Genomic DNA, 18,001 nt, shown 5'->3' with positions numbered 1-18,001 from the left:
TATTTTTTGACTACTGTTCTTTGTTCATGAAGTGACAATGGGTGCTTTTACATGTTGGATATTTTGCACAGGACAATTTTATATCCTTTTTTACAAATAGTTATTCAGGTTGACAGTTTCACCTTCTGAGTCAAACAAGCACTTTTCTATTATTATTATTATACAGGGATTTTTTTTTATAGCATGTGCTGCACAATACTCTATTGTAAAGCATATGGGACACCGTGTGTGGCTGTTTCTCTGGACTCAGACAGACAATGCACCTCCTCTCTGTCTTTCTTTGTATGAGCAGCCTTTTATTCTGACGGATTGTTCACTGAATCCAACAAGGTATCCTCTGCGCTTTGTGTTTTTTGATTATTCATGGGCACACTTGCTTATTCAAGGCGTTATCCATGCAGATTGCTGGTACTGTATTTGTTTAATTTACATGAGCCTTTCCTTCTTTCTAGCTCTTACATATTTGCATGTCTATGTTTTGTCAGTGTAATATTTCACAGTATGGTTTGTGCTTGGCAATACTCTCACCTGTCTGTGAATTTGAGGTGTTTAAATAAATAGAATATACACCCATGTTATGGTTTGTTGTTGTGGAAACTGAAGCAGATTGTTTTTGTTTTTTATATATCTTTTTGATGAATTTACACCGAAAACTTTGAGCTTCAAATGATATAAGGCCTGGATTTAACACTGTATTTTCACCAGTCATGACACATTGAAAGCACACCCCACCTAAACCCACAGACATGGCTGTAGGAGATCTGCATGTGTTTTAAATACTTGGAAGACTATGTGTCTCTTCTTAAAATAGGCATAGGGCAGTGTCAGCTTATCCTCTTAAAGGGACAGCTTACTCAAAAGGGTTCGGCGCTCCAACACACCAACTTAATACATCCTTTCCTGGCACTGACCGCGGAAATGTAACCTTTAGATTTGACTTTCTAGCCTACAACGGTTTGAATTTTTCTCAGCGACTAGACTCTAGACATTGAATCTAGATTAATCTGCAAAGGGTTGTTGTGCTTTCTGAATATGCACGCTGAGTCTTGATGATCGGCTCTCTCCTGACACCCATGGTAGTCAACCCACATATTCCCAAATTTAAGAATAAAATTTAATTTCATTGCACACAATGATATGTTCAGGAGATCCCGGGCATCCAGGTTATTGGATAAGCAGCGGTGACAGAAAAGGCAAGAATGAATAAAATCACACTGCATGCCCTGTTGTCTTTGATAGCCTCTAACCATGATTACAACATTCAACCCTATTTATAAACTGAAGCTGTGTTAAAGGGAAATGTCACTTAATATCATACATGTCTTAGAAGTCATCTTGCGCTAAAGTAGCTTGTCTCCTTCGGCCTTCCATAAAGATAATATAAAAAAACAGTATAGTGGTATGCGACAGTATCTCTGCATTATCTCCAAACTATCACTTCATTCTGCTCGGTGCTGCTGGATAAGATTCCTGAACGTCACACGCTGGGACGAGAGAAAGAGAGAGAGAGAGAGAGAGAGAGAGAAGCCTGTCCTGACGCCCAATCTGTGATGTCACTGGCGTGTTCAGCAGCACCGTGTGAAAGTAGAAGAACATGTTTGCTGTAACCACGAGGATTCAAACCAACGACGTGAATGGATGCTACCATTAGTTGTATATAACCCAATAACAACGTGGTCAAATGGTGTTTTCGGGGGTATACATTTAACCAATACAAATTTGATTATATACTATAATTCACTGATATTTAATGGATTGAAATTAAAGGATTTTTTACCATAAAGATTCAAACATGTCTATATTCAAGTGACCTGAGAGAGGTGAGGCAAAGTTCACATAAAACACCAGCTCCAGTACATCTAGTACATGACTCTAAACTAAAAGGTACAAGACACTCATTTATCTCTTTCACTGTCACCAGAGAATCTCCAGGCCCCACATGACTTCCCAGTTTACCATCAGAACATACTTGCCATGAACACATCAACAATACTTGCTGACTTATCTCCAGCTTAAGAGGAACCTTTTCAGTGTTATCCCTCATGCACACTTCTGTGGACGGAGGCAGTACTTCACATCAAGCCCCCACCCAGTCTTTAATGAAAGAGGAAAGCACAGGCAAAAGAGGAAGTAGGTGCAGCCACACTCAGATGCTGCTGCATTATTCATACCCCAGAGATGCTGCCTCATTGAGCAGCGCGGCCACGGGACAGGGGAGAAGCGTGGAGTCTGTGTGTGTGTGGGGGGGGGGGGTCGACTGCAGACAGCCTCGGTTTGACAGGAACAGGAAGTGGTGAGGAGGCCGAGCTGTACCTGGTAAACCATGAGGCTCGTCTGTTCCTCTCTCATAAAACAAGCCTGCAAACCATCTCAGCCTTTCCAAATAAAGATTCACCATGTGTCTAAGCTGAATCTGGAGGGAGCGTCTTCAGCCCTGGCCCGACTGGCAACTGTGTGACTGGTGCTGGAGGTCGACATGACACAGAACAGTGCCGGGACTGGTAATGGCACCACGAAGAAGGGAGATGAACTCAAAATTGTGATTGTTGGAGATGGAGGCTGCGGGAAAACATCTCTTCTGCTCGTGTATGCTCGAGGAAATTTTCCAGAGGTAAGAGAGGCTGTGTCATACAGTGACAATGTCCTTTTCAAGATTAGATACACAAACAAATGTGACATAGGAAAGAATAAGTCAATTCATGGCTGCACCCTAAAAGCAGCATATTCTCCTTGTCTCAAAAACAGAAATATGCTCCATCAGTGTTTGAAAAATATGTCAGCACCATCTCTCTCGGAGGAAAAGAGATACAGCTAAACCTGTATGACACAGCCGGTAAGAATCACATCCGTGTTGAACTTTCATGAAGTCTCAGTACATTTAACATGAAGCGAAAAAACAGCAATTTGGGGATGTTGAACAACTGCCTGGAGTATATTTATTATATCTGTGCAGATAAAGAGCACACACACACACTGACTTAGAGGTCAGTCGCTGTTTACTGCCGGTGTTGGAGGAATTATTTTAGAGTGTCTTATCTTTTCAGATATTAAAGTTCAGGCATCTAGACACTGTGCGTTGTGTCTTTATCTGGTTGTTCTGACACGCAGGGACACAGAGGAAGTGGTAAAGGTCGACATTAACGGCAGAGCATCGTCTGAATCTTCTCTCGGGAAGTCAAAGACTGGTAGAAACTATTAACAAGCTTTAGTGACGATAAATGTACAGAAAGTTTATAAAACTATTCAGACTGTGAGAAGTTAAAGTGCCTAATTGAATTTGAATTAGTCAGAATATAAATGTATCTGGATAAAGTTCCCCTACAATCATTTCAGGTTAAAGAAAATACATTTATCACATAAAGCCTGAGAAAACATAGTCTTTAGTGGTTTAAAAACTAGGTAAAGACAAAATTTCCACTCATTTCCCAACATGAAGTGTTTCTGGGTTACATAAAACATGAATTTGCCATGGAAGATAAGTTTTTTAAAGTCATTGCATGTTCAGGAAAACCCATGACAGTAAGTCTTGACACTTTATCTTTAGTGTAAGAGCAGCAGGGTGCTTTACGTCAGCGGAAAGGAAGCTGGGGCCAGGATGTGGTTTTATTCGTCGCCTCCGACTTTGTAACACATGTTGCATCTTGAAGCTCAAGCCGTTGCATCCCGCACAAAAATGTAAACGTATAAATTATAACTTATCTATCGGCTGACACGTAGTTTTCATCTTCCTTTTTCTAGGACAGGAAGACTATGACAGACTGAGACCGCTCTCTTACCAAGAGGCCGACCTGATCCTGGTGTGCTTCGACGTGACCAACCCAACCAGCTTTGAGAATGTCCTGATAAAGGTAATCACCTCTTCAGACCATTGACCGACACACAGAGCTCCACATGCAGGCAAACAGAAACCACAATGTGCCCGTTCAACTGGAGTTTCAGGTTTGCTGTTCAAATTCAGTTTGTAAATGATTGTCAGAGACTGGTGTGTTTGTGCCGGCTGCATTCTTTGAGCCATGATTAACTCATGCAGGCCTGGACGTTGACCCCATGACTCCTCTCAGTGCAAACAGAGGGAGAAGTGCTGCAAAGTTAAATCGAGCAGACGTACAGAATTCCATCTCAGCGTGCAAGACATTTAATTATTTCCCTTTCAACGTCAGTGGTTCCCTGAGGTGAAGCATTTCTGTCAGGACATACCGGTCATCCTGATTGGCTGCAAGACCGACCTCCGGAAGGACAAGGAGTGTGCCAGGAAGCTGAAGGCCTTGAGTCTGTCTCCCATCACATACACGCAGGTAAGACAAGAAGACGTGTGCAGGCGTTGATCTGTGGAACGACCTCAGTCTGAGGTCACAGGATATAAACTGCAGCACGATGCACCAGAGCCAGAAGCTTAAACCACTTTTAGCTGTACTACAGCAAAATGAATGGAAATGCACATTTATCTTTCAGGCATAGAATCTAATTCTTGGTTTTGGATGTAGGGTGAAGAGATCCGGCAGCAGATGAACGCAGAGCTCTACCTCGAGTGCTCGGCCAAGTATCAGGAGCACGTAGAGGACATTTTCAGAGAGGCTGCCAAAAAGGCTCTGGCCTACTGTCGGAAAAAAAACAAGTGCAGGAGGAAGAAGGCATGTGTGGTTTTGTGAAGTGGAAGGGACGGAGCCTTGAGGAGCCCACTCTGCAGACGAGGCCCCACAGGTGATGACTTCACGAAGACACCAAGAGATGGTTCTGTTCCTGCAAGTTGAGGCACCACTGAGTCATGAGTTCGTCTCCTTTTACCGAAAGTGATGCAACAGGAAAGTCGATTTTGCAAGAAATGGCCGGGTGGAGATATGTGCAAGTCTAACATAACTTGAAATGAAAGCAATATAGATTTTTTTGGTTACTTATTTTATACGGATATATTATATTTCAGTTAAAAAAGTTATATGGTTTGTTTTATTGGAGAAATTTGAAATCAGCTCTTATTTAATACATTTTCCAGAGGTTTTTATAGGATCAATTAAATGTCTGCCCCGTTTAAATGGTGTTCGGTAGAAAACTAGCACCCTTATAAAATAGTTTTTGAAATTGAATTGATAATGGATCTGTAGCTTTAAATCTTAAGAAAAAAGGAGGGTTAGTTCATTTTCAGTAAATCTTAACATTGGCCTCGAATGTTTTCACTTCATCAACTGAAGTTCTAATCTTTGCCAACAGTGCCCACCAGTGTTAAAAACCTGGAATGCATCAGAGTCGAGTCACAAAGGCAACACTGAATTAAAATAAGTTGCTTTAGGTTTGAGTGAAGAAATTGCAATTACGTGTTTTTAAATATTTCTTTACAAGAATGTACACAGAGAAATTGTCCACCGTCTCTCGCCACTGATCGTGTTCAGGCACCAGTTACAGATTCAAGAAGATTGATGAAAACATTTATTTAGCATCGGCTACATCATAAAAACAAGGAAGTCTTTCACTGTGTTGTGCATCCTGGCAGCTCATGTAACATTTTAGTCTGTAACTCGTCAATCATCAATAAAAGTGATGTGTAAATACTGTGACCCTCCTCAGCAGCACTACTGTATGAAACGGGGTGAGGCTGGAGGAGAAGAAAAGACAATTTCTGTCTTTGGATTTTCAAAATAAAAGAAGCAGGGCAGTGTTTTACTGTGACAGGCTGGAGGGAGAATAAGGCAACAGAGACCCGACACCACTACAGCTGTTCGTCTGAACCCACCGCCCCCTGGACAAAAACACCCTTGAGTGCCATATTTAAACATGAAATGTGAACCAGACACCAAGACAATGAACGAGAGTAAAAGCCATGGAAGTGGCCATTCATTAATTAATTCTTATAAATATTTAATTTATTACGTCTACTTGAATAAAATAAAAATAATCCAGCACATGATTATTCATCAGTGTGCGTCGTAGCCTCACAGTAGCAGTGCTAATAGCAGCGTTTGATCATTACTTCTTTCTGCATCACTGCAGAAGGAAATGGGAACGGTAGCAGCACAGTGATGACAAATCCAAAAAACTCTGCATGACCTTTGAACCTCTGTGACAAAACATTTCTTACGCTCAAAGCTCTTCCTACACAAGTTAAAATTTAGAGTGAAACACGATAGACCTACCTATACATTGCAATTTGTTAGCATTATGCTAATGATGTCATAAAATGGAACCGCTAGTGAGTGAGTCACATGAAAACCTTGCAATGCCACCAAGTGTGAGCCAGAGTTTAGGGATTAGATCAAACACACACACATTGATGCAAACGCTGCCTAATGGGAACAACAGTGCTGCGTTCTAACATCACACAAATTTGTTTTCAGGAAGCTGAATGTAACCTGCTTTGGAAGTATCAAGTCTATGTTTTTTTAAATTGAATCTATTTGACTGAGAACGAAAGTTTAGTTAGAAATAAAATAAACAGGTAACAACACCGGTTAGCAGTGCAACAGCTCGATTGGGAGTTTGGGAACTACTCGTAGAAGAAATGATGCGCAGTGCTAATTTGACCATGTCCACGTTTTGACTGAGACAAAGACAGTTGCTACTTCACAGAAGTATGAAGTATGTACATAACAGATGTTAGGTCCTCAAAAGGCAAATTACAGACGGGTGATAAGTTAGAGGAAAATCTGGAAAGAAAGTACGATGCCCAAATCCACAGAGAGCACATTGAATAGTTTGACGAGTAGGAAAATGGTGTGAATCATTAGCTGGGTTTTTTCCTCCAGTCATATCTTCTAGAGTCAATGCCGAGCCACACTGAAGCCGTTCTGGTGGCTGACACAATAAGCTTTTCCTTTAATTTGTCACCCATCTGTATATTGACGCTACCTGCCCTCTTTTTCAGTTGTATATGATTTGAACAAAGGCTTCCAGACAGACTCACATACACCAACACTCAAATACAACACATTCTTTCCACTCACTTTGTTTTATGTAGGAGATAAAACAAAACGGCTCATCCTTAGAAAGGTGAACAACGCTTTGTGTGGAGACCGACCGAGCAGTGACACAAACAACGAGTCATAAGAAAGCAGGAAGCCTGATCTCCAGATACTCCGGCGGGAGCCCGCTGGAGGAATCAAAGCCCGGGAGAAGCTTCTTCTTCTCCCGGCCCGATCGTACTGGGGTCAGTCTCACAAGCCATCTGTGCCTGTTGCTTCAAAGTTACTGGCCGTTTGGAAGAATTTGAGGCGTCTCGTTGAGTTTATGTCTCAGTCAGTTTTTTGTCCCTTTTCCTGGTTTTGCTGGATTTTCTGGTGGACAACTTTTACAGTGGTGAGAAAGTTTCCCAGGAACAGTATGAGAAACGTCAACGCCAACATAAACACCTGAAAGGGGACAGAGGAGAATCTGTTTTATTTGAAGACAAGTGTGAACAAGCATTTTTCCGACCATGGCCATGTCTCCATTTCCAAATGTAGCTGGGTGAGGGCATGTTGAAGCAGATGGAGGGAAAACAGAAAACAAACTAACAGAGTCGACAGTAATAAAGTCAGTATGTGTGTGTGTTCAGAAATCAAGTCCCTGATGTGTTGTGTCCTTTCGAGTCGTGATATTTAACCAATGGCTTCAGGTTTCATTTGTCATTTGGATGTGCCAATGTGATCCTTACCTGCCACTCTTTACAGTCTTCATGTCCTGCCAAGCGAAACAGGGTCACCGAGTTGTACAGCTGCCAAAACTGCAAAGGAACAGGAGGCACAGCCATTTAGAATGTTTCTGCACACTATAGCTGCACAAAATAATATTCCTTATCAAATACAAGAAAAACTCTCTGTTTAACTACATGCTCTTTAAACATACACGTTTATGAAGTTAATAAAATTCAGGAGTAAAATGTTTCACACCCTCTTTCTGATTTAAAACTAAAGCGATAAAGCTGTGGTTTGATCAAAAGAAAAAATAAATGAAAGACAGGTTTAGACTTACATGACCAAAAAAGAGGCATGGCAAAAGAAACGTGAGGCCTCTCCACATCCAGGACTGGAATCCCTCTGCAGAGACACAGAACAATTGTAACAACCAGGCACAGATGATCCCTGTGCTCTCTCTCTCTCTCTCTCTCTGACCTTAGAGCGGCAAACTCACTGAGGCCTCACTCACATAAGATCCTCTGTCAAACATCTTTTGTGTAGCAACAACTGTCTCCATCGCTCACCTTTACCCTATTTTCACCCCCCTCCCCTCAAACGCCACGTTCCAAATGGCTCGAGAGTTCAAACGATTAAAATGACAACCACCCAAAATAGCTGCCAACTCACCCACTGTGAGGTCCAGCTGATTCCTCTCTCCCAGGGCTCGCAGCCGGTACAAGCAGCCGCTCTGGTAGTAATATTGGAGGAACTGAACAAAGCCTGGGGGACAAAAGGGATGAAACACAGATGATTGCATTTAGGTCTCAAATCAGTTACCTCCTCCCCCCCAGTAAAAAACACCAAGTAGAAGTCTGTGATGAGAAGCTTTACACTATAATGCTTTTATTATCTTAAAGCAAAAGAAAAGACAACGAAAGAGCAGCACTGTTTCAGTTTAGACTGAATTTGTCGGGTGATTAACTAAATGAACCATTTAAAAACAGTTTGACATAACCACTCAAACCATAACCACACAGGCCCATCACATTAGTCGACACATGTGATAAACTGAGCATGACTGTAACCACTAGTGTGTGACCAGTCTTCCGTTCTCTATTCTGGTGAAACAGAAGACTCAACCAAACATTTGTGTAATTGACACTAGTGGTAGTACATCTGTGCTAAATCATTGTTTCTCTGCAGAGTAAAGTCTAACCAGAGCCATCATATCTTTATTGCATAACTACATCGCATTTAATGGTAAAATGCTGAGGTGACAATCATTTTTCTTTTATGAAATAAAGTTTTGAATTCGAATATAAAAAAAGTACAGATCTGAGTAGTAGTTGAAAACATCTAAAATGTAGAATAGTTCTTTTTTCCAAAGTTGTAGAGGAGGAAAGCTTCAAATCAACCAGCTGTCGCCAAACACCATCACTCTTTACAAAATCAACATTACACTTATTTACCCAGACTTGTAAGTAAACAATATTATAGTGTAGTGTAAAAAAATAATCTTACTCTGATATATAGAGAAAGCAAGAAACTGGCTTCTGAACATCTGATACATGGCCCCCTCCGGCCTGTGAGGAGACACAAGGTAAAAGAAACAGATTAAAATTAACACCTACATTTTTCTTAATGGAAATAATTCAGGATTAGGTCAATAGTCAGATTATATATAACATAACTCACCAGGTCAGCATTACACCAGACAGAAAGGTGGACACATAATGGTGAGACACCCACCAACCTTTGATTCTGAGGACAAAAAACAACATGAATACACGTTCAAACTGTAGCTCAGGAGTTCAGCAAGCACTTTTTCCAAATTATAAAATCATATCACAACTAAACAGAAAATAGAAATAAAAAAATGAGCAAGTGCTCCTGCAGGTTTCCACCACAGTTTCCACCGACAGCAGAGTGACAGGACTGATGCTGCAACACACCTGGAGCCATTGCTCATGAGGATGCTCTCCCTTATGGTCAGGGTGCAGTAGTACCACACCAGCAAAAAGTTGAAGATTTCATCAGTGACACTAAACAAAAAGAGAGAAAATGAAATAGTGAGCAACTCTGTTGACATCCACAACAGTAACGCTTTAGTGGGATGATAAGAATCTTACCGATAGTTGAGAACGAAGAGGCAGGTTATGGCTCCAAACATCAGGATTATCGTCATGTAAAGCTTGAACTTCTCATATTCATCTTTGTAAGCAAATCTATGTCAATACCCAGGAGACAAGTAGACAATGAGAGACGCACAACAAACACACAAATCTAGTCCCAGACCGAACATTTTACATACTTTGCCTGGTTGCTGAGAAGTGTTACGTTCACGTTGCCCAGGACCAAATTGAGGTACAGTCTAGAAACAGAAGAAAGCAACAATAAAAATATAAATACTTTCGAGAAACTTAAAGTGACAGAGATGAAATGGCAACATGAAGAAATACTGACCCGTTCCTCTTTGGCAAATATGCCTCCATATCAAAAAAGACATTTTCTTTATCTTTGATTTGTGTTTTGATGTCCGCGATCAGCTTCAGTTCTTTCTCGTCACACGTTTTCGCACATCTGTAAAGAACAGACAAGATGGTGGTGAGTGGGGAAGTAAAGAGGAAGAACATCTGAACCCTCCACATGATACAAGTCGGTATAATACCTTTATAAGGTACCTTTATACAGCTCTTATCTAAACCCAAGCAGTTTTACACAGAGCAGTAAATTAAAACAAAGCAACAGAGTTAAAACATTTACAGTATTTTGCACCGTAGTCCGAATAAAAAGAAATACCACATCACCAAAAAAAGTTCCAGTAATTGCCATGAATATAATCCCACCAAAACTGTGATGGTCAATATAATCATTAAGATTTATTAGGCAATATGGACGGTCACGAAAATTAGGAAAAGCTCTATTTTAAGAATTAAAAAAAAAGGAGGTTACAGATTCCGCTGACCTGATTAGCTCAGGCAGCTCGTTCCAGAGTTTCAAGACTGACTGCATATTTCTTACTAAACCCGCCTGTTTTGGAATGAGCCGTTTTCTTGGCCTGTGTAATGCCGGTTGCAGCTTTTTTTTCTGAAACTTACAGGGACATGCAGTTATTGAGCCGATTGACCAGTTTATTCAAAGTTCAGGGAACCACAACCTGGAGAATCAGATGCCGTTGCATCATTTTGTGTATTGTTGAGTGGGAAGCCGATAGGATCTCAAGATCCACAGAACAATTTCTGGACATTTATGTGTCAAAATAACCCGAACCCAGCTGGAAGTACATTTATTTACAAATGTGACAATAAATGTATATTGTTAAGTTGGAAAAATCATGAACTTTTCCTCTACTACTTGTTATTTCATACATGGTGACTGTGAACGGTAATAAACATGTTTCTTAGCATTAGATTGGCTGCACAACCATTTTCTTGAATGAAAGTTTGACAGACTAGCTGATGATCTAGACAGCAATGCATCTATAGACTAACAGTAAAAAACAAACATGCAGTGTTCTACATTGACCTTTATGGCAATACTTACTTGCTCAAGCTGTACCTCAGGTCCTTCAGGCTTTTCCTCTGTTTACTGATGGAGCTGCTGCACGTTATCTGAAGATTGGTGAGCTCCTCAAGTTTGTGTCTGTATACTTTGTGACTTTCCTGTGGACCAAAGTGAACAAAAAGAAATCTGTAAGATGAGGAACATCTGCCGACTGATGAATGGACAATAAACAAAATGATAGTGATGACGGATGGAAAGTTACACCCATTTCTTTTTTGCAGAATGAAGTTTCTTAACCTCATACAAATCTTTGCCAAGCTTCAAATATTCAGTCAACACTGAAAAGCTCCTGGTGAATAGAGATTGAGACAGAAATGCGTCATGCTGTGAAAATCTTGTTTATTTCTTAGTACAAACAGCCATGATTCGTATGTGGTGAAATATTAAAATCCCTGTTCACATGCATTTGTGTCACAAGACCAGACCACAGGTTCCCAACTTTTTTCAGTGAGCTCTTGACTTCATAGTATCTCCAACACTTAGTCACATCTTGAAACATCTGGATGTTATCTTGTCGAGCAGGACTTTCAAGAATCAAGACACCAAAAAGGGCCATTCTTTGGTTAAATACTTTTATTGTATTTCGTGTTATTTCTAGATCCCCAAAATGTAAAATACTGGATTATGCACCAAATAAAACACTGGTTTCTTTAGGCTATGAGTTAAAAGAGCAATCAATTATCTGCTGTAACTTTGTTCAATCCATGCTTTCAACTTTGCCACACTTTGGAAAGCAGAGAGAGATCCTGGCCTTTTGGGAGGAAAGGTAAACCGACCGATAGTCACACTGTGATCTTTGTGTTTACAATAGAGGTGGATCACACAAGTTCTTTTTTCTTTCTCCTCTTAGCAGTAATGTCAACATGCACATGGCCAACTGGAGAGGGAGGCATCACTCCAGAGGTTCACTAAAGGTCGATCAAACTAAGTTAAAAAAACAGAACCACACACAGACTTTACCCTGGCAAGCTGCGAATGTTAAGACGTCAAAAACGTGGAGGGCTGCAGCCGACTGCCAGTGAGAGACAGGTGGATAACGTGACTTCCGTGATTCACCAACACATCTGAGCTTCTCTATGGAGCTTGACAGTCACCTCCATCATGTCTCCCAGCGGAGAAGCTCCAGATTGGGTATCATGATAGCATCACCGATCCATGACTCAGATGTGTGATGCTGCCATGAGGAGAGGACTCTCTCCCTCTCTCTCTCTCTGGTGCTTTGTTGCTTCAAAGTAAAACATATCCTAGCCTTCTTGTGCTGTTTTCAAGTTAGCCTGCTAGCTAACCTGAGCTAGCTTGGCAGGGCTGCACAGTGCTGCGTTCAGGGACCACAATATCATTTACTTTAGCAAATAACAGCAATAGCCAACACCTGCACTTCACCACCTGTAACTTCTGAAGGAACAATCTACAGTCCCCAGCTTCCCCAGTGTCGCGGAGTGGGGGGCTAGCTAACTCCCAGTAGCTGCTCATTGGCTTTATCTCACTCCAGCAGGAAGAACAAGCGAGTTGCTGCTAACGCCAGCTGCTAAAACACGGAGATGTTACAGGGAAGTGAAACACAAGATGCAGCAAAGCTAACAACAGTAGCTCGGAGCTGCGAATGAATGGCGGTCACAAGGGGGAAGCTCTAGCCAAAGTGAGGGAGCCCCTTTGCGCACAGCTAGCCCCAATCCACGAGCACCTTCAGCTACTCAATCTACCGGGGTCGGTGTCGTGAGTTTTTCCTCCATCACCTGTAGTTGCTGGTGCTCCTCGTCGATCTCCTCCCACTCCGTCTGGAACTTGGGTTTGGACATGGCGCTGCAGCCGCTGCGGTGGAGGGGAGGACGGGATGCTTCTCTCCGGGTCACTCGAGCAGACGCTGCTTTTAAATGGGCTGCAAGGCGCATGCGCACATCCCACACCACGAACACACGTTTAAACCACAATAAAATTAACCCACAACAATTGATACGCATCAACTCAAACCGGAAGACGAGTTTGAGTGTGATTTTAAAATAACTCTTAATATCATTAATTTTTTTATTTTAACTGAGCCATCCGGTAAACATCTGTGTTGCTAGGATACAGCTGCTAACTTATTACCAGTGTTGGTTTGATCCCGAAGCTTCACGACCTGAGTTGGTTTAGTCGAAGAAAGTAAACTCCAACACAACACCAAGGTACAAGTACTGTTTTGTGTGAGTGTGTTCTTTTTGTTAGTGTCTGATTCGCTAAACTCACGTGGCTTTTAAGCATAGACTGTGTGGTTTTAAGTTGCAGTGCTGTTTGTCAGTCGGGTGAATAGCAAGTGCTAGACCAGCTTCAAACTAATGATGCTAAATGTGAGTTCATGTGCATTTGTTTGCACCACTTGCAACATTTAATCAGCACTGTCTTTGTAAAAAACAATGAATGCAATAGAAGCACCTGTGATCTCAGGACCTGATACAACAGCTGAGACATCATAGGAATCCATGACCAATGACACAGTGACCTTAAAGCAAACTAACAACAAGGACTTCTTCGCATAATGAATCCTTGAAGTGTTATTTTATATAGTTTAAAGTCTATAATAAGTCACAAACAAGTGTTAATCTTTCAGTTGAACCCTTTGATACACAACATGGGTCAAAAGTGACCCGGCTTGTTTTTGATCGTCACAATCAGAATCAGAATCAGAATCAGAATTCTGATTCTGATTCTGATTGTGACGATCATCACAATTGATCGTCACAAATACTGATTGTAATTTTTCATTTGTTACTTTTTTATTAAAAAACATTTTTGTATCACTACCCTTCTAATGCACAACATGGGGCAAAAATGACCCCTATTCATTTCCTGTGTTACTTCATGCTAGAGTGTTTCTTTGTTACATTTTAGAAATAAATGTATTTGTTCATTTAATATTCTAATTATTCATTAAATATTTTGTTTTTGATGACCACGAATCATTATTTTCCTTTCTTGCTTATTTTCCGTTATAAACAAACGTGAATTTTGTATTTCTATATCAGTTTTACACACATGGGTCACAAATGACCAATACATTATGTATTCACTACGAAACACCTCCTTTTCATTTCACAAAGCTGCGTTTGCACATCTGATGCTTGTAAGTATTATTTTACAATCCATTAATAATAACAAGAAAATATGTACACCACTTTTTAACTTTTTCAGCTAGATCAACAAAACAGAACTTGAAATATAACAGTATATACTTTATAGACAGATTGATATGCATTGGAAAATCAAGGTCTGTACTTGATGGCGTGGAGTGTAATGTGTGATTAGTCGGCGTGGCGCTAACAGTTGTTTTCTGTTGTAGGATTTTCAGCAAGCTGCCTCCAGCCATGCCGTTGGTCAAAACATCTCAGAAGACACTGTCACTTTCGAAACTGTTGGATATGAAGTCACAGAAATGTGGACTGCGGCACACAGTTTTCTCGGCCAATGGGAATGAATACACTGGGGAGTGGCAGGACAACAACAAGCACGGTTGGATACTGTGTTGTGTTAGTGAATGTTTGGTTGTGGCTCATTATATAGGTTGATTACACGACAATTAAAATGTTTATGTATATTGATCTTTTCAAGGAACGGGAATTCAAGTTTGGAAGAAGTCTGGTGCTATTTATGAAGGAGAGTGGAGATTTGGAAAACAGGATGGATACGGCACTTACAGTGTACTGCAGCCAGAAACAAAGAAGTATGAGAGGAAGTACTTTGGAGATTGGAAAAATGGAAAGAAACATGTGCGTATCCGATATACAGCCATATATGCACATGATAACTAAGTGTCAATACACTGTGATATATTTTGTGTCACATTCTTTCCCTCAGGGGTACGGGAAATACTTGTATAGTAATTCTGCTGTTTATGAGGGGGAGTGGAGTGAGGACCATCGGAGCGGCTGGGGGAGAATGTGTTACGAGAATGGAGATGTCTACGAGGGAGAATGGATGGGGGATAAGAGCCATGGACAGGGCATCATAAGATTTGGTAAGAGCAATGTGCTTTACATACACTCCAATCTAAAGCAGACTGTAATTTAGTCAGCAAAGATTGTGATATTGAAATCTTGACTTTGCAATTTGTGTCCAAGCAAATGGAAACTGGTATGAAGGCGCGTGGCAAGATGGCATGAAGAACGGTAATGGAAAGTTCAACTATTCTGATAAAGGCAGACTTTATGAAGGCTTTTGGGTGGATGGCGTAGCAAAATGTGGGACCCTGTCGGAGAGGGATGTAACACCAACTCCGAGCAAGTATCAAATTCCACAGGTACGATATTCTGACTCTGGCTGATTTTACCGAACCACTTAGTATTACTGCCAGGACAAAATAAAAAATGGGTATTCATGAACGTACAGTATCTTCTTTTACAGATCCAGCTGGTGGACATGGAGTTGGTTTTGAGGGAAGCCCAGTCAACCTACGCTGATCACTATTGATGAACAAGATGATCAAGAGGCAAGGAAGGGTAGAGGGCTCTGGCTTTACAAAAAGAAGCAAAGACAAGTGTGTAAGTCCAATAAGTATTCCACACAAGTCAAAATGTGATTATGCAGCATGCGTAAGGAGACAAGTGTTCTTTAAAATAATCCAGTGTCAGGAGAATGACTGAAAGTTCACCATCCAACAGGACTGGCACAGTTTGCTATAAAGCAAAAGGACAAACATATGTGCTAAATATTGTGTAATAAAACTACTCAGAAACTTCAAAAGTTTGAGATGTGACTTGCTTAACCTGTGTCAATGATAGATAACATCAGAGGGATAATAAATCCAACTTATTTTCTAAACTGGGAAACCTTGAATGACACTTGGTAAAAAAGTGTTTATTATAGTGCCACAGCCTGAGCTAAAAACATGTCAGCAAGCATACTCGTACCATACTCAAGTTTTGGCAGCTGTTGATCCAGTCTACACAAAAAAATACAGGTGTTACAAATACAAGTAGTGAGCATTACAATAAATCGTGTGCACGGTGAACACAGAGGAAAGAGTTAAATACCTGTGGTTCATTAATCACAGCAAAGTAATATATATATAATAACCAAGAAAGTCTTCACTGACGAACAGATACATAAAGGCAGCAGGTATCAGACAGGATTCCTAGTTATTGATCAGATTGTCTCTGCCATAATTTAAGAGATAAAATCAAGCAACTATCACAGTTAAGACTTTACATTGTCAAGTTACATGCGTCATGGTAGATTGGTGAGTTCACAGTTGATCAAACATTTCTTTTAGAAATACAACTATTTTTACAAATGTAAATTCCACAACAAAGACGTAAGATATATATATCTTCATTCCTGTAAAAAAAAAAAAGACGAAAAAATTTAGAACCAATAACAAGGCTTCTGGATTGGAGATATTCTAGGAGTTCCACCATAGATTTATCTCCACATTGCTTTTCTATGGGTAATGTGAGCTTGGAGACTGCAAGATGGAAGGGTCCCCTCTGTTGTCCAGCTCGTTCTGAAGCCTGGTGAGGTTTGATAACTCCTCCAGCTCCTGAAACTGTCTGTCAGTCTTGTGGCTGACCAAGGAGCGGTAGAAGTGCACAGCAAAGACTATGAAGACCAAACCAAAGGGGACCATGATGGAGGTGGAGGTGATCGCAGCAGCGACGCCGGACGACACTGTATTATTGCTGGACTTGAGGGGCTTGATGGGCAGGAATTTGACCCAGCAGAGGAGAACCACCTCGGCCAGGAAGAGCAGAGTACCGATGACTGTGGAGAAGGCCCAGGCCAGTTCGATGTGTCGGTGCATCCGCTCGTGTGGAGACTCCTTCACCGAGTTGAGGTTGTGGACGTTGCTGACCGCCTCGATGTTGGGCAGGATGCAGGTGCTGACCATCAGAGCGAAGAGGTGGACAGCCACGAGGACGGTGGTGCAGGCACTGAAGGCAATGAGGAGGGCAGGGGGGTAGGGGTAGCTGTTGTCCAGCTGCACTTCTACCATAGCAACCTGGAGAGGAGGAGAACAGGCAACACAACTTTATAAATATGTTATTACTCTGTAATAACGCGATTCATCCACAGAGGAGCGCACAGGGTGATGTCGGGGGACAGCATTACCATGGCAAATCCGGAGAGCAGAGCTGATGTCCGGCTGGAAGCTTTGAGTTTAGCCCGACTCAGATACAGCTTCCTCCAGGACAGAGCCTGCAGCGAGTGCTCGTTCAGGCTCATGTCGTGTCTTTGTGTCCGGGGACCGGCCATGCAGCGCCGGCGCAGTTACTCCTTCTTCTTACTCCTGTTCGCGACGGAAACAAGCGATCAACATGTCAACGTGTTCACCCACGATACATTTACCCTCGCCTTGAACTGCGGAAGCGGTTTGTGTAGTTCTAGGGCGGTCTGCACAGCGTGTCTGCACCTTACATTACCCAGAAGCCAGCGCGCTCACAGAACAACATCCGCTGCTGAGAGGTTGGAGTGGACCAAATGGAGGCTAGCTCTTAGCTTAGCCTTTATATAAGAGTTAAAATTGATTCAAGTTAAATAAATAAAATACCATGCATATATATGATTATTTGTAAGAATGAAACAAAATGTCTAAGCCTTGCCTTGGTCTTTCACACCTTCAACTTGCAGTAATACAACAATACAAAAATACAGTGAAATTATTATTGCAGAGCTCAGCAAATATTATTATGAAAGTTATAATAACAAGTCAATCACGTAATGTGAGTTTGAATGAGTTGAAAACTCCGCGTTCAACTTTGAGAGCAGGAGGTGACGAAGAGGGAGGGAGAGAGAGAATGAAACGAGGGTGAGAAAATACTGTGAAGGGAGAGGAGGGCAGCTAGATGGAGAGAGAGAAGGGAAAGAAATAAAACAAGAAACAT

The 18,001-nt window shown here is 41.4% G+C and overlaps 4 protein-coding genes across 4 annotated transcripts; 2 read left to right on the top strand and 2 right to left on the bottom strand.

The window, feature by feature from the left end:
* Nucleotides 1–1,818: 1,818 nt before the first annotated feature.
* rhof (ras homolog family member F) lies at nucleotides 1,819–5,549 on the top strand. Its single transcript, XM_062412350.1, has 5 exons — nucleotides 1,819–2,611; nucleotides 2,746–2,833; nucleotides 3,739–3,848; nucleotides 4,161–4,295; nucleotides 4,485–5,549. The coding sequence occupies exons 1-5, from the start codon at nucleotides 2,477–2,479 to the stop codon at nucleotides 4,647–4,649; spliced, it is 633 nt and encodes a 210-aa protein (XP_062268334.1). The 5' UTR covers nucleotides 1,819–2,476; the 3' UTR covers nucleotides 4,650–5,549.
* Nucleotides 5,550–6,216: 667 nt separating this feature from the next.
* On the bottom strand, nucleotides 6,217–13,042 carry tmem120b (transmembrane protein 120B). Its single transcript, XM_062412346.1, has 12 exons — nucleotides 12,884–13,042; nucleotides 11,127–11,245; nucleotides 10,047–10,163; nucleotides 9,895–9,954; nucleotides 9,713–9,808; nucleotides 9,536–9,625; nucleotides 9,279–9,344; nucleotides 9,105–9,166; nucleotides 8,271–8,363; nucleotides 7,939–8,003; nucleotides 7,622–7,690; nucleotides 6,217–7,337 (listed from the first exon to the last, which is right to left on the bottom strand). Exons 1-12 carry the CDS (start codon nucleotides 13,037–13,039, stop codon nucleotides 7,221–7,223), a joined length of 1,110 nt encoding a protein of 369 aa, XP_062268330.1. The 5' UTR covers nucleotides 13,040–13,042; the 3' UTR covers nucleotides 6,217–7,220.
* A 67-nt stretch (nucleotides 13,043–13,109) lies between these two features.
* On the top strand, nucleotides 13,110–15,863 carry morn3 (MORN repeat containing 3). Its single transcript, XM_062412348.1, has 6 exons — nucleotides 13,110–13,312; nucleotides 14,464–14,633; nucleotides 14,733–14,890; nucleotides 14,979–15,138; nucleotides 15,242–15,420; nucleotides 15,525–15,863. Exons 2-6 carry the CDS (start codon nucleotides 14,489–14,491, stop codon nucleotides 15,588–15,590), a joined length of 708 nt encoding a protein of 235 aa, XP_062268332.1. The 5' UTR covers nucleotides 13,110–13,312; nucleotides 14,464–14,488; the 3' UTR covers nucleotides 15,591–15,863.
* A 93-nt stretch (nucleotides 15,864–15,956) lies between these two features.
* orai1b (ORAI calcium release-activated calcium modulator 1b) lies at nucleotides 15,957–17,560 on the bottom strand. The gene is made up of 2 exons (XM_062412349.1): nucleotides 17,229–17,560; nucleotides 15,957–17,118 (listed from the first exon to the last, which is right to left on the bottom strand). Exons 1-2 carry the CDS (start codon nucleotides 17,370–17,372, stop codon nucleotides 16,561–16,563), a joined length of 702 nt encoding a protein of 233 aa, XP_062268333.1. The 5' UTR covers nucleotides 17,373–17,560; the 3' UTR covers nucleotides 15,957–16,560.
* Nucleotides 17,561–18,001: the final 441 nt, after the last annotated feature.

Source organism: Platichthys flesus, chromosome 19 (assembly GCF_949316205.1).
Source record: "Platichthys flesus chromosome 19, fPlaFle2.1, whole genome shotgun sequence".
NCBI classification, from domain to species: domain Eukaryota; kingdom Metazoa; phylum Chordata; class Actinopteri; order Pleuronectiformes; family Pleuronectidae; genus Platichthys; species Platichthys flesus.
This window is presented reverse-complemented; position numbering and strand designations above follow the sequence as displayed.

Excerpts from the sequence above, each read along its gene's own strand:
- morn3 (XM_062412348.1), top strand. The coding sequence starts at position 14,489 with ATGCCGTTGGTCAAAACATCTCAGAAGACACTGTCACTTTCGAAACTG. Across the intron at positions 14,634-14,732 it reads GCAGGACAACAACAAGCACG|GAACGGGAATTCAAGTTTGG; the intron begins GTTGGATACTGT and ends GATCTTTTCAAG. Across the intron at positions 15,421-15,524 it reads GCAAGTATCAAATTCCACAG|ATCCAGCTGGTGGACATGGA; the intron begins GTACGATATTCT and ends CTTCTTTTACAG.
- orai1b (XM_062412349.1), bottom strand. The coding sequence starts at position 17,372 with ATGGCCGGTCCCCGGACACAAAGACACGACATGAGCCTGAACGAGCAC. Across the intron at positions 17,119-17,228 it reads TGCTCTCCGGATTTGCCATG|GTTGCTATGGTAGAAGTGCA; the intron begins GTAATGCTGTCC and ends CCTCCTCTCCAG.
- rhof (XM_062412350.1), top strand. The coding sequence starts at position 2,477 with ATGACACAGAACAGTGCCGGGACTGGTAATGGCACCACGAAGAAGGGA. Across the intron at positions 2,612-2,745 it reads CTCGAGGAAATTTTCCAGAG|AAATATGCTCCATCAGTGTT; the intron begins GTAAGAGAGGCT and ends TCTCAAAAACAG. Across the intron at positions 2,834-3,738 it reads AAACCTGTATGACACAGCCG|GACAGGAAGACTATGACAGA; the intron begins GTAAGAATCACA and ends TCCTTTTTCTAG.
- tmem120b (XM_062412346.1), bottom strand. The coding sequence starts at position 13,039 with ATGCGCCTTGCAGCCCATTTAAAAGCAGCGTCTGCTCGAGTGACCCGG. Across the intron at positions 10,164-11,126 it reads CTGAGGTACAGCTTGAGCAA|ATGTGCGAAAACGTGTGACG; the intron begins GTAAGTATTGCC and ends TGTTCTTTACAG. Across the intron at positions 8,004-8,270 it reads TCAGCTGGACCTCACAGTGG|AGGGATTCCAGTCCTGGATG; the intron begins GTGAGTTGGCAG and ends GTGTCTCTGCAG.